The sequence below is a fragment of the Erithacus rubecula genome (genome assembly GCF_903797595.1).
Source record: "Erithacus rubecula genome assembly, chromosome: 21".
In the NCBI taxonomy this organism is placed as follows: Eukaryota; Metazoa; Chordata; class Aves; order Passeriformes; family Muscicapidae; genus Erithacus; species Erithacus rubecula.
This window is the reverse complement of record NC_136673.1, coordinates 8,861,369-8,881,391: the sequence shown is the minus strand read 5'-3', so window position 1 is coordinate 8,881,391 and position 20,023 is coordinate 8,861,369. Positions and strand designations below refer to the sequence as shown.

Below are 20,023 nucleotides of genomic sequence, written 5' to 3'. Positions count from 1 at the left end.
CCTGGGACAGGGATCACATCCCTGGGACACAGGATCACACCCCTAAGGGGATCACACCTCTGGGACAGGGATCACATCCCTGGGACACAGGATCACATCTCTGGGACTGGGGGTCACATCCCTGGGACAGGAATCACATCCCTGGGACACAGGATCACACCCCTAAGGGGATCACACCTCTGGGACAGGGATCACATCCCTGGGACAGGGATCACATCCCTGGGACACAGGATCACATCTCTGGGACAGGGATCACATCCCTGGGACAGGGATCACACCCCTGGGACACAGGATCACATCCCTGGGACACAGGATCACATCCCTGGGACAGGGGATCACATCCCTGGGACATGGGGATCACATCCCTGGGACACAGGATCACATCCCTAAGGGGATCACATCTCTGGGACAGGGTCACATCCCTGGGACACAGGATCACATCCCTGGGACACAGGATCACATCTCTGGGACACAGGATCACACCCCTAAGGGGATCATACCTCTGGGACAGGGGATCACATCTCTGGGACTGGGGGTCACATCCCTGGGACAGGGATCACATCTCTGGGACAGGGATCACACCCCTGGGACACAGGATCACATCCCTGGGACAGGGATCACATCCCTGGGACACAGGATCACATCCCTGGGACAGGGGATCCATCCATGGGGTTCTGCTTCCCTCCTCCACTCTCAGTGGACAATATCAGATGCTGGGAAATTCTCTCTTTGCCCTCACTCAGAGTTCCTCAGGACAGGTTTCCTTTGCAGTCCAGATCCTGACTGATCTCTCCAAGTCCCACCATAATCTTCCTCCCAAAGAAATGCTTCAGCCTCGTGTGTACAGACACAAATTGGAATTTATTTTGGCAAATGTCTGTAAGATACCCTGGTGCAGCTAAATAATTGTATTAGCTGAGGTTTAATCTCCTGCTATGGTCTGACTTCCATTTCAGTACAGGCAGATAATAACAGCAATAACAATTTAGCACCATTTTTTAAATTATTGAGCCCTGCCACTGTGTGAATTTGGTGGGATAGAGCTGACACTTCCAGCATATCTGTGGAGAAGAGGGAACAAATTTTTCTTCCACCTGCTCTGCACCAGACTGGCTTGCTTGGCCCTAAGGTGTCCTAGGCAGAGTTCAAAGCTGCACCATAATTGCCCCAAGGACCTGGTCCAGCTCCAGGCTGAGTCCTGGGACTCCAGCAGCTTCAGAAAAAATCCTTTGAGTGCCTCTGAAGTTTATCAAACCACTGGATCTGTCACCTGAAGAAAAGACATCAGAAAAGGATGACCCCAACTGCCTGTCCTGCTCTCATGGCAAGAAATAGTTTTGCAGCCCTGGGAAAAGCAGCATTGCTTGGTATTGCCAATCCTGAATTGTCCCTTGGACAGCCCCTCTCTCCCAGCCTCTCTCCACCCCCAAGGCCCCGTTTTCCTTCCCTCCCTGAGGTGTTTTTGTGTCCCCACAGGCTTGCAGGTTGTCCTCAAGTCCATCATGAAGGCCATGGTGCCCTTGCTGCAGATTGGGCTGCTCCTCTTCTTTGCCATCGTGATGTTTGCCATCATTGGGCTGGAGTTTTACATGGGCAAATTCCACAAAACCTGCTTTTCCAACGAGACAGGTGAGCCCTGCCCTTTGGACCTTTCTCTCCTGCTTCTGTGCTGCTTTTCCTTTTGTCTCTTCCACATTCCCTGCATTCTCTCCCTCTTTACCCACATATTCTGTTAACAGAATTTTGTGCCCACCCTGGCATGGACTGGGACAGATTCTCCTCTCTCTGATTCCACTGGGCTGCTCCCAGTCTGCTCAAAAGTGAGACGAAAGCTCTTAGGACCTCCTATCCCAAAAGAATTTTTTGCATAGCAGAAGCACAGAATGAAATTCCTGTTATTTCATATTAATAATGGCTGAGTTTCCTGGGGAAACTTTGGTGTGGAATAATCAAACACTGAAAAGTCTGGGAACAACCAGAAAATAAAAGCATAATAGATGGAAGGTAAGGAGTTCTTTGATGGAGAAAGGATAAAAATGACCCTCAGAGAAGGGGAGTTGGGCACTGAAGAGTAAATCTGTGTCTGAGTGATAAATCCCAGAGGATGCAGGTGGTGAAGGATGATCCCAGAAATTCTTGGCTGTGTCAAATCATGGAATGGTTTGGGCTGGGAGGGACCTTAAACTCTTTCCACCTCATTCCTTTATAGTGGTGTTAATGTATGTCTGTTATCTGATAGCACACATTAAAATGTGGTTCTTGTCTCCAAATTATTGCATTTTAAGGTGCAATTGACTTTCTCTAAAACACAGCCTTGTATTTTCAGTCATTATCACTAATAGGTCTTAATATTGATTTATTTCCATGCAATCCAATGGAAATAAAACATTCCTGCCAAATCTCTGGGCATCCTTCACAGTGCTTTCTGATGGGAGCAGTTTAATACACTCAGCGTGCACAGGGATTTGCAAAGGGAATTCTTGCTCAGGTTCCTGTGGATTGCTGGAAAAACATAACACAGGTTGGGAAGGAGAGTTGGGAGCTGTGACTTGTGAGCAAATCCTGGCAAATCCTGAAGAAAATGAGTTTTTGGACTGGATTTGTAGGAGGGAAAAGTCTCTTTGTGGGTGGTGTGGCATTGATGGCAGGGGGACAGGGACAGCAGGGACAGGATGGGTGTGGAGGGAGCAGAGGGTTCCTGCTGGGGAGGTGGGGAGGAGGAGCAGGAGCAGGTTGGGGTTTTCCAGGAGCATTTTCAGCTCTGTTAGACTGCAAAGAGGGGGGTGTTTGTGCATTGTTGTGTGCAGGAGGCAGCTGCAGGCAGAGCCCGAGGATTTTCTTCACCCCCAAAGCCCTGTGTGCTCCCTGCAGCCTCATCTGTGCCACCAGTGGTGACCAAGGGGTTCTGTGCCAGCTTTGGGGACCCAGGGCAGGTTCTTGTCATGGTTAATGTCACCTCTGGCTGGCTGGGTGCATTCCAGAATGGGGAGTCCAGCTGGAGCTCTGCTGCCTGTGCTGCACTTCAGCAGCTGCTGATGCCCAAAGAGGCTGACCTGGAACAGAGGCTGGACAGAGTTAAAGGAACAAAGCAGGGATTTATTAAAAGGCCTTTAAAGGATTCACCTTGGGCAGTACAAGAGCCTGGCTGAGGTTACACCCAAGATGGACTCTGAGTTACAAGTTTTCACAATTCCTTGTTGGGGCTCATTGTCCAATTCCAGCTCCAGGTTCTGCAGTCCCATCCTCCCAGATTCTCTCCTCAATTCACTGCTGTTTGCACTTTTTGGGCCTGAAGCTGCAGCAATATCCTTGGTTCTGGGGCTGAACAAGGATTGTTTCAGAGCTGTGATAACACTTGATATGCAGTTCAGAGTCACACACCAAGGCAGAGCAGAGTCTGAGAATATGAAAACTCAACTGAAAGCATCACTGGCAGCTGGGTGGGATCTGTGGCTGAGCTCCCACAGCCCTGAGCAGGCAGGACAAGGTGCTGTGCCTGCCACTGTGCTCTGGCTGCAGAGCTGCCTTGGGCTGACTTCTGAGCATCCTTTCCAGCTGGGAAATGCTGTTTCTGGAAAGGAGCTGGGCTGAGGTTTCCCAGCACTGCATCCCCTGGGAGCAGAGCAGCACAGCAACCCACAAAGCTTTTTAAAACCTAAGTGCTGCTCCTCTCCACAGAGGTGCATTAAGGAGCTGGGGCAGAGACCACGGGCTCCAAACTGGCCAGAGGGTGGAAATGTGAACTCATTAAAGAGATGCCTCTGCTAGGAGGTGGGAAATGGGAGGAGGAAAAGCTGATCCTGCTTCTTTCTGTTCCAAACTCCCTAAATGAGCAAACCCCTGGGATTTTTCCTGGAATGAGGAACCACAGGTACCAACTGTGCATCATGAGGGGACCAAGCAGAGGTGTCAGCACTGAGTGTGGCTCTGCTGAGCCAATAGCCTGGGTGGGTCAGTGATGAGCTGCTGCACAAAGGGCTGCAGGGCACCAAAATGTGGCCAAAGGGTCATTCAGGGCCTTTCCTCTGAGATCATGTCATCATTTCAATGAAAAATGGGTAAAACTTAATGGCAGTGCATGCACCAATCTTGTTTCCCTCTCCCTGCACTCTCTTTGCTGTCCCATTCTGCTGACACAGGATAATTTTTAAGCACCTGACACATCCCAAATGCCCCACAGCTGCCCCAAAGGAGAGAAGGGCACCACATTTATTTCCCATTTTTCCTTGAGATTCCCCCTTTCTCTGTCTTCTCCAGCCATGGGGAGTAAGGGCCAGTTCTGGTCACTGCTTTAAAAAGGAAAAAATTCCCCTCCCACCCCTTTGTGGTAGATGTGCACTGCATTTTCAGAGAATTCCCTGGCAGCAACGATGAGACTGGATCCTCTTTTAATGCACACTCACAAACGGTCAGCAGGAGCCAGCTTTGGCATTTTCTGCTCTCCCCAAGCCCTTGTGCCAGCCTGTGGTGACCCATCTGGGATCTGGAGCTTTGCCCTGCACTGAGGTGTTGAGTCAACAGGGAAGCATCACACATACATTTATATATATCATATATATTTATATATTTATCTACACACACTTATATCCTGCTCCACAGTGACAATTTTGCTTTCCTCCTGCAGGCTTTGCTCCATGGAATGATTATTCCAAATTCTTGTTAATGCTGCTCCTGCTTTCCCCCTGCTGAGTTGGGTTTTGTGCTGTTTGCTGCTCCATTTCCATAATGTGTCCCTTTAGAAACCCTTCAATGCTTCCCCAATCCCAGTCTCCAAACAGGGATATTGCTTGGGATGTTTGCTCACTCTGAAAAGCCAGCACTGCAGTTTTCCAACCTGCAACTCTTCCCAGCTGAGCCTGGAAGTTGCTGGGCACCCTCCTGGCCATTCCTGGTGGTTCTTCCACCAGGAATTTCTCCCCCTTGGCCCTCTCTGGGTCTGCAATGAAACTCAGCAGAGAAGCACCATCCCACATGGATCCTTCCCCCTCCTTTTGGAGCAAAAATGAGCACTTTAGGGAGGAGCTGGAGTCCTTGGTGTGACAGCAGGGGCTCCTCATGCAGCTGTGCTCAAACATCTGTGCCTGGGCAATTTTGGGACAGTCCACACCCCAAAATCAGCACTAATGCAGGAGATGCCCTTTTGCTTTAATGTTCTAGAGCAAATATTTGGCACTTTGAGGCTGTTTGAAGTGTGTGCCATTCCCAAAGCCCTGCTTTTACCACACTGTCAGTTTTATTTTTGTGGTGTTGCTTTATTTTGGGTTTTGGGTTTTTTTTTTGTATGTAGATTTTTTTCATGTTCCCAGGCCTCTCAGATGTGCTGGGCTGTCATGAGCCACAAATTATTTGCAGTTTGGAAGCCCCTTCTCCCAGGTAGCAAGTGGCAGGACAAAAGGAAATGGCCTCAAGTTACACTAGGGGAGGCTCAGACTGGAAATCTCACTGAAGGGATGGTCAGACATTGGAAGGGGCTGCCCAGGCTGGAGTCCTCATCCCTGAAGTGCCCAAGAACATGTGCATGTGGCACTTGGGGACATGGGTTAGTGCTGCTGGGTTGTGGTTGCACTTGATGATCTTAGAGATCTTTTCCAACCTAAACAATTCCACAATGTGAGATGGCAAACTCTGAATTTTGGGCACTTCAGGGATGGTTCTGCTCCATCTTCCACTGACACATCTCTCACAGCCCAGCAATGTGGAAATGATTACAGGGACACAGCCACTTTTCCATGTCCATAGCAGCACAAAGAAACCTGAAATGTGAATTTAATCCTTGCTGTGGTGCCAGGAGGTGCAGCAGCACCAGACAGGAACTTCTCAGGATGGTTCCAATCAGGAGCTTTTAGGATATTTCCAATCAGGAACTTTTCAGGATGGTTTCAGTCAGGAATTTCTCAGGATGGTTCTAACAAGCAGGAACTTTTCAGGATGATTTCAGTCAGTAACTTTCCAGAATGGTTCCAGTCAGGAACTTTTCAGGATGGTTCTAACAAGTAGGAACTGTTCAGGATTGCTCCAACTTTTCAGGATGGTTTCAGTCAGAAATTTCTCAGGATGGTTCCAATCAGAAACTTTCCAGGATGGTTCCAACACGCAGGAACTTTCCAGAATGGTTCCAAGCAGTAACTGCTCTTCCCTCTCTGCAGGTGAGGAGGTGGGGGATTTTCCCTGTGGAGAGGAGCCTCCTGCCAGGCAGTGTGAGAGTGGGACCACGTGCAGGGAGTACTGGCAGGGCCCCAACTATGGCATCACCAACTTTGACAACATCCTGTTCGCCGTGCTCACCGTGTTCCAGTGCATCACCATGGAGGGCTGGACTGACATCCTCTACAACGTGAGTGCTCTGCTGGGGCTGGGAAAAGGTGCTTCTGGGAGAAAAAAGCAGTTTTGTTGTTGTGGTTTTCACCTCCTGAGCCCTGCTTTTCAGGAGGATTGTTCCTGTTCTCCCCAGGGTCTGGTTCTGTTGAATCTGTGCTGCTTTGAGGCTGCAGAGTTGCTCAGCTGCAATGGGACGGGTGGGCAGTGGGGTGGTGGCAGTGCAGGAGTTGGTGTCACCCCAAAGTGCTCCTGTGTTCTGCTGGGTGAGGAGGAGCAGCTTCTTACAATGTCCCACAGAAAATCCAAATTGTACAAAACTGGGTGGCAAAAGCAGCAACTCCTTAATATTTTGTACCTGGAGGTTTCCCCTCCTGACTGGGTGTGGTCCTTGATCAAACTGGTAACACTGAGCTCCAGTACTGGTTTTGGATTTACAGTTTTACAAATCACCCCTGGCATGACCCTGGGGGCTGCAGAGAGGAGGTACCAGGCTGAATTTCCTTCCTCCTACAAAGCAGGACCATGACTGGCACAACCTCCTGGCTGGCCAGATTGGCTCTTCCCAGTTTTTACAAGGAGCAAGACAATCTGACCCAGCCTCTGCTGCCTTCCAGCTGTGCAATGCCCATTTAAGGGTGCAGTTTCTGGGGAAAAATCCCTAAGGCAGGCATTACTGATGCCCTCAGCCCATTTCTCTGGCTGGAGGGATGATGCTGTGCTCAGTTTTCTTCATCACAGACTCCAGAGCCATGCTGGGCCATTTCAGTCCTTCCTGGGAGTGCTTTTGTAGCACCAGGAAAGGATTATCCTCAGCCACAGTCAATTGCCAGGTACAATTCTGCTGTGTTGGAGCCAATAAATCTGATTTATTCCCTTCTCCCTCTGTTGCTCAGTTCCTCCATTTATTCCAAGTCTTTGACCACTTAAATCCATCTCTAGAAGATTTCCCCGCTGCATTTCTCCCCTCACCCTCAAGCTTCACCACACCACCAGCTTCTCCCCTTCTCATTCAGCATTCCTGCTCCTTCCTGCCAGTGCCAAGTGTTGTAAGAAAAGCCCATTAGCATCCTGGCTGGAATTGATTAATCAATATGTGGTGTATGAGATCATCTTCTCCCAACCTGCCTCTTGTACCACATGCAAAACCCTGAGCTTACTACGGGGGCATTGATTTTGGGGGTTGCTGTAGTTTCATTCCAGACATCCATTAATTGGGAGCAGCTCCTGGAGCAGCTGCAGAGTTGGATTTGCTGTGTCCAGCTGAGGGTTGGATGTTGGCAGATCTGAGGGGCTCTGGATGTTCTCATTGAGGGGTTTGTGCTGAGCCATGGGGCACTCAGCACAAGTGACAGATGCCAGGAGCCACCCCTGCCACCTGTCCCTTGTCCCTGAGCGCTGTCACCCCCTCCCTGTGCTGCTCTGCCTGCTGAGGACCTGGCTGTGCTTTTGCAGGTTGGAAACAGAGAGAAGCTGTGGGTGGAGAAGATCCACTCTGTGCAGCCCTCAGCCTTTTCACAGCTTCAGTCATGTGTTGTTTTCTGGCCACTTGTTTCTTGGTTTGGCATCTTCTGTGCCTACTCCAAGTTCATCAAATTGAAAAAGGAGACAAAAGCCCAGATTATGCTGCAGCAGTGACTGAAAATCCTCCATGGGTGTTTGTGGATACACTGTCAGGCTGTGCACAGGTACCAGCAGTGAAGTTATAGAATTATAGAATGGTCTGGGTTGGAAGGGATAATCCCATTTCAACTCCTGCCATGGCAGGGACACCTTCCATTGTCCCCCAATGTCCAGCCTGGCCTTGGGCACTGCCAGGGATCCAGCCACAGCTGCTCTGGGCACCCTGTGCCAGGGCCCCACTGCCCTCACAGGGGAGAATTTCTCCCCAGTGTCCCATCTAACCCTGCTCTCTTTCAGTTTGATATCATTGCCCCTTGTTCTGTCACTCTGCCTGTATAAAAAGTCCCTCTCCCTCCTTCTCATAAGTTCCTTTAGGCTCTGGCAGGGGCTCTGAGCTCTCCCTGGAGCTTTTCCTCCTCCTCTCCAAGTGAGCCCCCAGCTCTCCCAGCCTGGCTCCAGAGCAGAGGGGCTCCAGCCCTGGGAGCAGCTCCAGGCTTGCTCTGAACTTATTCCACCAGCTTCAGTTCTCCTGGTGCTGAGGACTCAGACCTGGACACAGAACCCCAAGTGGGGGAATCACCTCCCTCATCCTGGCCACTCCTCTGTAGATGGAATCCATCCATCCATCCATCCATCCATCCATCCATCCATCCATCCATCCATCCATCCATCCACCATCATCCATCCATCCATCCATCCATCCATCCTCCATCCATCCATCCATCCATCCATCATCCATCCATCCATCCATCCATCATCCATCATCCATCCATCATCCATCATCCATCCATCCATCCATCCATCATCCATCCATCCATCCATCCATCCATCCATCCATCCATCCATCCATCATCCATCCATCCATCATCATCCATCCATCACCCATCCATCCATCCATCCATCATCCATCCATCATCCATCCATCCATCCATCCATCCATCCATCCATCCATCCATCCATCATCCATCATCCATCCATCCATCATCCATCCACCCATCCATCCATCCATCCATCATCCATCCATCCATCCATCCATCCATCCATCCATCCATCATCCATCCATCCATCATCCATCCATCCATCCATCATCCATCCATCCATCCATCATCCATCCATCCATCCATCCATCATCCATCCATCCATCCATCATCCATCATCCATCCATCATCCATCCATCCATCCATCCATCCATCCATCCATCCATCCATCCATCCATCCATCATCCATCATCCATCCATCATCCATCCATCCATCATCCATCCATCCATCCATCATCCATCCATCATCCATCCACCCATCCATCCATCATCCATCCATCCATCCATCATCCATCCATCCATCCATCCATCCATCCATCCATCCATCCATCATCCATCATCCATCCATCATCCATCCATCCATCATCTATCCATCATCCATCATCCATCCATCCATCCATCCATCCATCCATCCATCCATCCATCCATCATCCATCCATCATCCATCCATCCATCCATCCATCCATCCATCCATCCATCCATCATCCATCCATCCATCCATCATCCATCCATCCATCCATCCATCCATCCATCCATCCAGCTCCAGGCAGTTCAGAAACTGCCCAGGGATGCTGCTTGAACCAGTCTGATCCCTCCTGGACCCATCCTGATTCCTCCTGGGCCCAGCCTGGAAGAATCTGGCAGATTTTCCCCTTCAAATCCAGAACTGGTAGAGTAATGACCACATGTTGAGACAGACAAAGGGGGAGTGTCAGAGGTCATTCCATGTTCAGGGAGCTCTGATTCACCAATTGAGTTCTCTACTGCTGAGGAAATTTTTTTTTGTCAGGAAAATTTTATCAGGAGAAGTTTGTCTGCCAGCCCCAGGCTCTGGTCTCCTCAAGGAGAGCAGCATTCCCCTGATGCAGGATACTCATCAGAGCTGAGCTGTGGACCTACTTTTAATCTTTTGCTTAATTAAGATTTGCAAAAGGCTGTGGGACCATGGGAGGCAAGATGTTGTCTGTGTAAACTGTGATTAAGCATTAATATGAAAAAAGGCTGGAGCTTTTTCTCCTGCTAACTCATGAAAGCAGGGAAAAACTCACAGTTCTGGTGCTCCAGTATAATGAGGACATGGAGCTGTGGGAGCAAATCCAGAGAAGGCCACAAAGTTGGGGACAGAGCACCTCCCCTATGGACACAAAGGAAGCCACAGAGAGGTTGTGTGGAGAGCTCAGAGCCCCTGCCAGGGCCTGAAGGGGCTCCAGGAAAGCTGAAGAGGGACTGGGGACAAGGGATGGAGGGACAGGACACAGGGAATGGCTTTTCCAGGATTAGATGGGATATTGGGAAGGAATTGTTCCCTGGCAGGGTGGGCAGGGCTGGCACAGGGTGCCCAGAGCAGCTGTGGCTGCCCCTGGATCCCTGGCAGTGCCCAAGGCCAGGCTGGACACTGGGGCTGGAGCACCTGGGACAGTGGGAGGGGTCCCTGCCATGGCAAGGGTGGGATGAGATGATCTTTAAGATCACTTCAGCCCAAATCTGTGCTTTTATAAAAGCTGCTAACCCTCAGCTGGGCCCTTTCCCTCACCCCTTCCTGTGTGTGCCACCACCACAGGCTGCCTCTGGTGGGGCAGGTTTGTCCCCTGCTTGTCCAAACCCCTCCCTTGCTGCTGCCAGCCCTGCTGGGACCCAAATCCCTGTGCAGCCAGGCAGTCTGGGACTGAGACCCATTAGGGGAGGGCTGAGGTTACAACTTCTCCCTTAATGGGCCATTCATTTCCTGCTGGATTGATTGTCCTGCATCAACAGGCTCTGTCATCACTCCCCCCTCCCTGCTGTGCTGGTGATGTCAGGATCAGGCACTGGGTGGGATGTGCTTCACCAGTGCAGCATCAATTGAAACCTTTTCTCTGTCCTGGGGGCAGATTGGTGGCTGGAAAGGCTGGTCTGTGGTGGCACCAGGCAAACTGAGCAGTTTGGTGTCAAAGGTGTTCAGGACAGAGGGGCTGGGGTTTGATGGCTTGGCTCAGGTCTGTCGAAAGTGAGGGGTTTGTTGTGAAGGATTATTCAGTCATTCCCAAAGGAATGAGGTGACTTTATAGGTGGTCCCAATCCAGCTTTCCCACAGGTTTAGCAAATCACAGCATCAAAGCTTTCAGCACAGCCTTTGCAGTCAGAAATCTACCTTGTAAATGTTCACTCCCTGTCCTGTGATAAATTGAGGAATCAGGAGAGAAAGCAGAAAGCAAGTTGACAAATCTCAGCCCGTTTTTTTCCTTGCTGATCCACTGTTTATATTTCCAGAGACTTTTCCTTTTAATTGGGGCCCATGAAAGCTTTCTAGAAGGCTTTATCTGGAAGGTGATTTATGCTTGGAGCAAAGAGGCTGAATCATCAGCAGGGTGAAATTCTTCAATGATGAGCTGGGGAAAAGACCTTGCTGCCTCAGCAGCACAAAAGCATTGGAACAATGACTCCAACCAAGCTCTTCTGGGAGCTGCAGGTTTGTCTCAGCTGTGGCTTCTTTGTGCTCAAAAGTGCCCAGGGAGCAACAGGTGATTTAGCAAAGTTGCTGATGGGGAAGAACACTTTTAACAGCAAATGGAGCACCTCCTGCTAATCCCAACTTCAGCATCATCTAGGAATGTATTAGAGTAACCCAAGGGTTTTCCTCAGGGTGGGAGCCCAGTGCTGTGACCAGGTTTTCAGTCCAACCCAGTGCAGACAGACAGAGACCCCTCAATTTCTTTATTTAGAAGAATATGCCCGAGCATTCTTAGAAGAATATCCAGAGAATTTTCTGGACCATAAAATTAGGGAAGAATCTTCTAGAGCAGCAGCTTTTGTGGGGGCAATGCTGCTCAGGGGCCATGTACCCTAGACCTGACTTTGTGCCAGGCTGGGACCAGCCCAGTGCCAGGCTGGGCAGGGCAGGAGCTGTCTCTCTGCAGTGTGCACTCAGCACTAATTGGGTTGCATTAATTGTTCTGCATCTGGTGTGGTGCTGCTGGGGCAGTCTCTGCTCTGGGCTCTCTGCCTCAGGGTGGCCCTTTGAGCTCGTGGTGCTCACCTGGAGCATCCCACTGGCCTTGGGGTGACATGGGACACCACAGGTTGCTGCTGAGGTTGGCACAGCAAGGACCCACTTAGCTGGTGCCTGAGGTAAGAGGTAACTGGTGCTCAGATCAGCTCTGGGGCCCATTCTGTGGATTTATTCATTATGCCCATGAAGGGTCTGGATATGCCAAGCACTGCTGAATTTGTTATCATGCTTTGAGCAGGGCTCTGATAAAAACCAGGGGCTGCTGGAGCTGGGGGATGCTGGTGCTGCTGAGGGAGAATATTTCCAGTGAGGGACTCCAAGGGCAAAGTCTGGGTGAAGAAATCCTTGTGCTGGGCTGGGAGGAAACGATGCCATTGTTCAGCAAGAGCAGCTGTGGTGCCCTGAGTCCTCCTGAGCCCTGCTTTCCCTCCAGATCTCATTTTCAAATTAAGATAATTTCTGGATCATTTTAGATCCTCTTGTTTACGTGCTTGGTGTTTGTGAATGACAGTGATTCATCTGTTGCTAATATGGGCTCTGTGGAGGTGGAAAAAATTTTACAGACCAATAGTACAACTCTGATTTCCTTTTCTGAGCAGTAATTCCCACTTTTGCCCATGCAAGAACCTTATTGTCCATCATCAAACCCTCCACTGGTTGCCATGGGGAGCTCCCTTTTTTTTGCAAGGTGAGAAAAGCCTGAAAACTTTTGTGCCTGCCCATGAATTCCTCAATTAAAATAATTATTTTGCAAGTCTGAGGATTCATTTCAAAGAGGAGCCAGCTGGGAGCCTTTCTGAGGGAGGTGCTGTGGATCTGACAGAGAAGCTCAGAGCTTTCCTTGGGATCCTCAGTGGATTGGGAAGGGGTGGGGGCTCCTTGTTGTCCTCCAGAGCCAGCACAGCTTGCTCTGCTCTGTTCCCTCTGTGAGGTGCAGCCTTTGATGTGCACCAGGAACTTCTGAGGAATTCAGGATTGTGTTTGTGGTCCCAGAAAATCGTGGGTCAAACCTGCTCCATGTGGAGCTGTCAGAAGCCTCGGTGCTGACTTTCAGTGAGCTGGGCTTTCACCTTTCCTCTTTCCTCCCCAGGAGTTCAAAGCTCCACAGTGGAATTTGCTTTGCTAAACAGGAGCTCCTTGCAGGGGAGGAGAAATGTCAAAGTGCACCCTCACTCTCTTTTGATCTTAATGGCAAGAGATTTTATGTTTCTTCTATTTCCTACTGACAAATATTAGTGTCCAGTGGGTCTTCCACTGGGCCTAACCTAATATGCTTGTGAGTAGGGATAGGGCTGAACAGTTCAAACAAGATACAAATCTACCTTAAATTGGATCCCAACTGGAACTTTACCCTCCCTGAATTAAAATAGCTTATGATTCACTCAGTATTTTTGATTTCTTTTTGTGCCTTTGAATTTCTTTATTCCTAAGGAGATAGAGAAATGAAAAGCTGGGATGTAATTGTTGTTCCATTTCCAGCCCAACCCAGAGATGGTTTTGTTGGTGGGATGGTGTTGGGGCTGTAGGGGCAGGAGACACTCTGTTGTCCCAGTTTGGGGAGCTCACATGTGTCTTTTTGGGGTGTTTCAGAGAATCATAGAATGGTTGGTGTTCTGGTTTGGAGGACAGGTATCTGTCAATAAAGGCAGGAGCTTCTCTTTGAAATGGAGAGTGTAAACCCCTCCTTCTGCAAATTATTATAATTCTGAAATTAAGGGGCTCTTAGGCAAGGATATGGGAATTAGGAATAACAGTTCTTTACCAGTAAAATTAAAATAGAAATACAGTATTACAAAGAACAATCCCAAACCCTGCCAGAGTCAGAATCCAAGCTGACACAGTCAGTCAGTCAGGGTGGTGGCACAGTCCCATTCAATGGTGGCTGCATCCTCCTGCAGGGGCAGATGTGGTTCAGCTGGAGCAGTGCTCCTGGAGAAGGTGCAGTTTCCTCTGAAGGTCCAGGGATGATGTGGAAGGGTCTGGTTTTCTTCTGGAATCCAGTGGAAAGAAGGTGCCTTGGTGTCCAAAATCTCAGTTTTTCTCTGGGTAGGAAAGGCTTGGCTCCTGCCCTGGCTGGAGCATCTCCCAGTGGGATGATGGAATTTTATCAGCCATGCACTGGGACTCAATGGCCATGAACAGGAGATATCTCCTGGAGGGAGGATGGGCTGTGGGAAGATAAAGATGATTGTCCCAGCTGGTTTAAAGATGGCCCATTAGCAGAGGATATGTGCCAGGAGATCAGGGGCACTGCCCCACCCAGCTGCAACAGATGGTGACAGAATTCACATTGCTGGGCACATCCTGTACTGCAACCCAAGACAGTTGGGTTGGAAGTGACCTAAAACTTATCTTGTTCCACTTCTACCATGGGCAGGGACCCCTCCCACTGTCCTGGGTGCTCCAGCCCCAGTGTCCAGCCTGGCCTTGGGCACTGCCAGGGATCCAGGGGCAGCCACAGCTGCTCTGGGCACCTTGTGCCAGTGAAAGGTTTATTCATGAAAATCAAACCTTGGTCTCCATCACTCACAAGTGACTCTTAGTCACTTGTGACTCTTGGTCTCCATCACTCACAAGTGTGAGCTGGGGGATGCAAGGTGATGTTCCTCAGTTTGGATGTGAGCACGCCTGGTTACCTGGACCATGAGGTGATTTCCAGGGAGGTGCTGTGAGGGTGCAGTGTGAATGTGCTACAGAAAGCAGAAGAAAAAGAAATCACACAAAGCACATCCCCTCATCCCAGACTTGGATGTGGGTTCCCCTTTGCTCCCTGGCTGCTCCTGAGGTTCCTCAGGGCTCAACAACCTCCTCACTTGAAGCACCTTTGAAACCTGCCAGGTTTACAGGTGACTTCAGTGTCTTTTTGCTGGCCCTTTGCTCAGATTGTACTTTCCTGTGGGGGGTTGCACTTGACTTTGCTCATGGGGACTGTCCCAGCTGATTTGGGGGTGCAGTGACTGCTCCAGTAGAGCCTGTGGGACTCTGCAGGTGGTACTGGAATTGCTCTGTGGCACTGGTAGCATTGGAATTGCTCTGTGGCACTGAAATTCCTTTATGTCACTGGTGACACTGGAATTGCTATGTGGCACTGGTGACACTGGAATTGCTCTGTGTCATTGGTGGCACTGGAATTGCTCTGTGTCACTGGAATTGCTCTGTGTCATTGGTGGCACTGGAATTGCTCTTCTCTCTTCATACAACTGATGAGCAGTTGGACTGTTCTCTGTTAGATCTGATCCACTAAATTACAGACCCACAACTGAAAAGTATTGAGAGGACTGAGAAGGAAGGTTGTGTTTGCAGTCATGTCAGTGTGTCCTGGGGCTGGCAGCAGTGCTGTGAGGAGGTTTAGGGTGGGTTCAGTCTCCTATGATCACTCTCTATGCACCATCAGCTCTCCTTATGAACAAATATTGAACAGCAAAGCTGTTTAACCAGGAAAAGGAAAAGCTGCTGAAGGGTTTGCCTTACATTAACAGGGAAAATAAGGACAAGGCTTTGTTTTGCCACTCTGAATCCCACAGCATATTTCTGACATGGTTCCATTGTTGCCACTGCATTCCCTGTCGTGTCCAAGGATGAAGTTTTGCTCCAGGTGAGTGTGGGGTGTCAGAATCCAGGGCTGGAAGTGAAACAGAGCCTTGGGTCAGGGCTGCACCAAAGCAACACAGGAACAGGGGTGCTCTGCTTCCCCTGGGACACAGCTCAGGATCAGCTGGATGTTTGAAGAGATGGAGATCAGGGAATCAGAGCTGAAAGGAGCCTGGAGTCCAGGACTGCCCAGATCCCCCCAACAATCCCAGCCTGTCCATCTCTGGTGTCCAAACGCTCCTGGAGCTCTGGCAGCCTCGGGGCCGTGCCCATTCCCTGGGGAGCCTGGGCAGTGCCAGCACCTCTGGGGGAGGGAAGAGCCTTGCCCTGAGCTCCAGCCTGAGCCTGGGCAGTGCCAGCACCTCTGGGGGAGGGAAGAGCCTTGCCCTGAGCTCCAGCCTGAGCCTGGGCAGTGCCAGCACCTCTGGGGAATCCAGTAATGAAGCACATGTGGGAAAGGAGGAGCCAACAGACAGACAGACAGACAAAAAATGAATGCTGAAATATGCAAAGCCCACAGGTGTGTGAAGAAATCTCACCATGGTTTTGTCTGCAGCAGAGCCTGCTCTGATCTCAGCTTTTTCAAGCATCTCAGAGCCAAGAGCACACAGCATCTGCCTGAGCTGTGCCACAGATTTAGTGTAAAATCCCCTACAGCCCTGACCTAGGGAGAGGTTACCCCTGGGACCTGATGCTCAGCAGTGCTGAGCTTCTCTTGTCACTGTGCATTTGCCCAGGGACGTGCTGGGGACAGAGCCAGCAGGGCAGGTGTCACAGGCTGGTGTCATGCACCCGTGATGGAGATGGGAGCTGAGCTCCTGAGCTGTGCCACGGTGTAATTGTGCTCTCTCTTTCTCCCTGCAGCTTCATAAAGGAGAGAAAAATCTCCTAATGCTGTTAGTGCTCAATTGCACTCACTATCGAGTTAGGGTGATTTGAATTTGCTAATAAGAACCAGCCACCTTGGGCGTGCACATTAATGATAATTCCCAGCCTGGAGCTGTGGGGTTAATGTTGATTTTGTAGATTTTGTGGCTCAGTATCACCAATCATCTGCAGGAAAGTAGGGCAGTGATGGCAGAGTTTGGAGCAGGCAGCCAAGAGCCTGGCAGCAGCTGAGTGCAGGGCTGGTTTGAGAGGGAAGGGCTGGGGGGAGGAAGGGAAAACCTCTCCTGTGGATGGTGCTTTTGTAGAAGGGGTCCTGGAAGGCAGGAACACACTTGGGGTGACCAAACCCTTGCACAAAAACCTCAAACCAGCTCAGGCCAACGATTGGCTTGAGCACAAAACCACAGTGGGAGTTGTGGATGTGTGCCCACACGTGGCTGTGTCCCCCCCATGACCCCCTTACACCCCTGCTGTTGGCACACAAATTTTTCCAGTTGAGATGTGGATTTCATCCCTGTTTCCTGCTGGATTTAAGCTTCCTCCATCTCATTGTGTTGTTAAAACCTGTGAGTCTTTTGAGTATTAGATTTATTATTATATAGAAAAATCAGTCTTTTAGGTCAAACTTCATTCACTTAGCTGATGACTGGTGTGCAACACATCTCAGCATCTCAAATTTCAGAAATTCTTGTGCAAACAAACTCACCTACCACCATGTGTGTAAAATAATCCAAATTCCTCTGTATCTTAAACCCCTCTTTGGAACTTTGTGTCCAAACTCTCCTGAGCAGCAGATGGAGTGGATTTCTCAACTCCCTTTTCCCAGGGAGAAGCCTCACTCCAGGCTTTGGAGTAACAAACTTTCTACTAATGAGACCTGGTTGAGTGTGGCAGTCCAGGAGTGTAATGAATTGGTGTGAGCATCCACTGTAGGAAAATCCCTTGTGGAGCACTGAACAAGCAGCACAAGCTTAACAGGAGGAATCTGCCCAGCTGATGGATCCTGTGTGAGCTGTCAACAAGAATCCTACACCAGCCCCAATCTGCCCTGGCTGATATCCTGCTTTCCTCCTGGAATCTGCAGGGGCTGTTTGCCACAGGGCTGAATTCCCAGCTCTTCTAAGGGATGCAGGCTTTGCCTCCCTCCTCCTCTGGAAGGTTTGCAGAAACCCAGAGATGCTGGAATAGGAAATGTGTGAAGCAAGCCTAAGGCTAAAATGGCTTTGGAACATTTAAATGCCAAGAGTTCTGCACGTTTGTGCCCACACCTGGTCTCCATCCATGTGGGAACACAGCCTGGCTGACCCCATGCCCAGGTGGGCATCCCCCTCCAAGCCTGAGAAGATTGAGATATTCCAACAAATGACCCTGCTCAGAGAAGCACCTGAGAAAACCTGTGAAGCTGACAGGAGCTGAAGCACCTCCCTGAATCTTCTGAGGTTGATTTAATGTCTCAGGGAAGATTTATTCAGAATGACTGTGAGGTGGCCACCTCCAGATTTAATAGGAGACTTTTCAGATATACAGCAGGAGAGTGACATATATCAGAGAACCTCAAGAGTCTCTCCAAGGCAGCAATTGCTCTCTGAAAAGCAATGAAACCTCTCTGAACAGCAGTGTAATCATGGGGGCTTGCCAAGAAAAAAACCTCCAGCTGAAGAAATCCACTTGCAGCTCAGCAGCATGAAAGCACCAGGGTACAAACAGCTCTGAACGTGCCTGACAGTGCTCTCCTGGCCAGGATGGAGAAGGCAGCTGGGTGCTCTCAGAACGTGCCAGTGCTCTGCCATCCTGCTGCACCAGGGGCTGCAGTGACACAGAGTCACAGAATGGGTCTGAGGAAACCACAAATGGAGGTTTCACTGGGTTTTGCAGTTCTGACAGCAGTCCCAAATCCATGCTCAACAGAAGAGGCTGTGGGGGCTCTGGGAGAAGTTTTTGCTCATGACTCAAGAGGGAATCTGCTGGATTGGGATAATGTTGGTGCTGGTGTGATGGGGGGAGCTGGATGCTCCATGTGGGGCAAGGCAGCTCAGGGGGTGCTGGGCTTGGGGGGCTGCACAGAGGGCAGCTGGCAGGGCTGGGTGTGTGCTGGTCACCAGCAGGGTGAGGGAGCACAGTGTGGGGGGGAGAGGTCACCTCTGGTCAGTCTGGTGGGCTCCACGAGGGAGCTACAACCAGCTGGGAGCTGCTCAGGGCCAGAAGGTGTCACCATTCCCTGTCTGCCACTGGTGACATTCCAGCCTCCCTCTTCTTTTCATGGAGTCCTGGAATCCTTTGGGTTGAGACCTTAAAGCTTACCCAGTGCCACCCCTGCCATGGGCAGGGACACCTCCCACCATCCCAGGTGGCTCCAAGCCCCATCCAGCCTGGCCTTGGGCACTGCCAGGGGTGGTGTGTGGAAATAGAAGAAAGAATAAAAATGTTGCTGTAATTTAAAAAATCCTATTAAAGGCTCTGTCATGTGAACTTTATCTTTTGGAGGAAAAACAACAGATTGCCCAAGATGTTGTGGCAGCCCATCCCTGGCAGTGCCCAAGGCTTGGACTTTGGGGCTTGGAGCCACCTGGGATGGTGGGAGGTGTCCCTGCCCATGGCAGGGGGAAGGATGAGATGGATTTGAGGGTTCTTTCCAACCCAAACCATTCTACAATTCTAAAATCCAGCAAATCCCTTGCAGGGGAGGAAAATCACCCAGGAACTGTGGGAAGCAGCTCATTCCAAAAAACTCTTGGGGTCCCTGCCCCTTCTGGAGTTGGTTGGTTTATTAACTGGTCTGTGGCAAAACCTTTGCTGTTCATCCCTGTTCCCAGATTGTTTCCTCCTCATGGAATCCAGAGAGGAGCAGCTTTGAGCTGCTCTCATTATTTTCTACAGGCTTAATGAATATACAGTATAGTAAATATTTTCACACTCCAATTTGGAATTTCTCAGGCAGTTTTCATTCAAATTTGGAACAACTTGGCAAAGCTTGTGGTTAGGAAAAAACTTTTTTTCTTTCCTCTAGCAGAGAGTCCTTTTTATTTAAAATGTCTTCACAAAACCTTGTGGAACATCTTTAGATGGAGCCAAGTGGATCGTGCCCAACTGATTTCTTGTTCTCTTTTGTCTGAAGCCGGGAAATGGGAGGGATAAAAGACCTTTGGAATCTTGTTCTGAGTAGGGATTGCATTGACAAAGAGCTGCAGGGCCTGGGGGCTTTGCTGTGCTCTCAGTTCTGTGGGACTGAGCTCTCAGCTCCAGCTCCTGAGCCATAGATTTATCTGCAAGGGTATTTTTTGCTCATAATTAAGGAAAAGCTGAACTGCTGGAGGTGTCTCATTAGAAGACAAGAATGAGAAGGTGGCCTAACCCAAATAAATCCATACTCTGCTCATTCCCAATCCTCTGCTGGAGGATGCAGATGTGCAACAGCCCTTGGTTATGATTTTATACAACAGAACCAAGGCTTTAATTCATTGAATCAAATTTCTGGTACTGGAAATGTCTTAGGAGTCTTTGCTGGTGATGTTTAGAGGGAAAATCAAGAAGAATCAGGATCTGCATGAGGATGATGAGGAAGCCTGTGCATTGTTGGTGT

The 20,023-nt window shown here is 49.9% G+C and overlaps 2 protein-coding genes across 5 annotated transcripts in view; both read left to right on the top strand.

The window, feature by feature from the left end:
* Window positions 1-20,023, top strand: part of EHMT1 (euchromatic histone lysine methyltransferase 1) — a 460,745-nt gene that overhangs the window by 248,898 nt on the left and 191,824 nt on the right. The window lies entirely within an intron of this gene.
* CACNA1B (calcium voltage-gated channel subunit alpha1 B) overlaps window positions 1-20,023 on the top strand; it is a 292,116-nt gene that overhangs the window by 108,477 nt on the left and 163,616 nt on the right. For all 4 annotated transcript variants that reach the window (XM_079324218.1, XM_079324217.1, XM_079324216.1 and 1 more), the window contains 2 exons: window positions 1,477-1,629; window positions 6,147-6,334. In XM_079324218.1, the coding sequence (XP_079180344.1) occupies window positions 1,477-1,629; window positions 6,147-6,334 (341 nt within the window). The remainder of the gene's footprint in view (window positions 1-1,476; window positions 1,630-6,146; window positions 6,335-20,023) is intronic.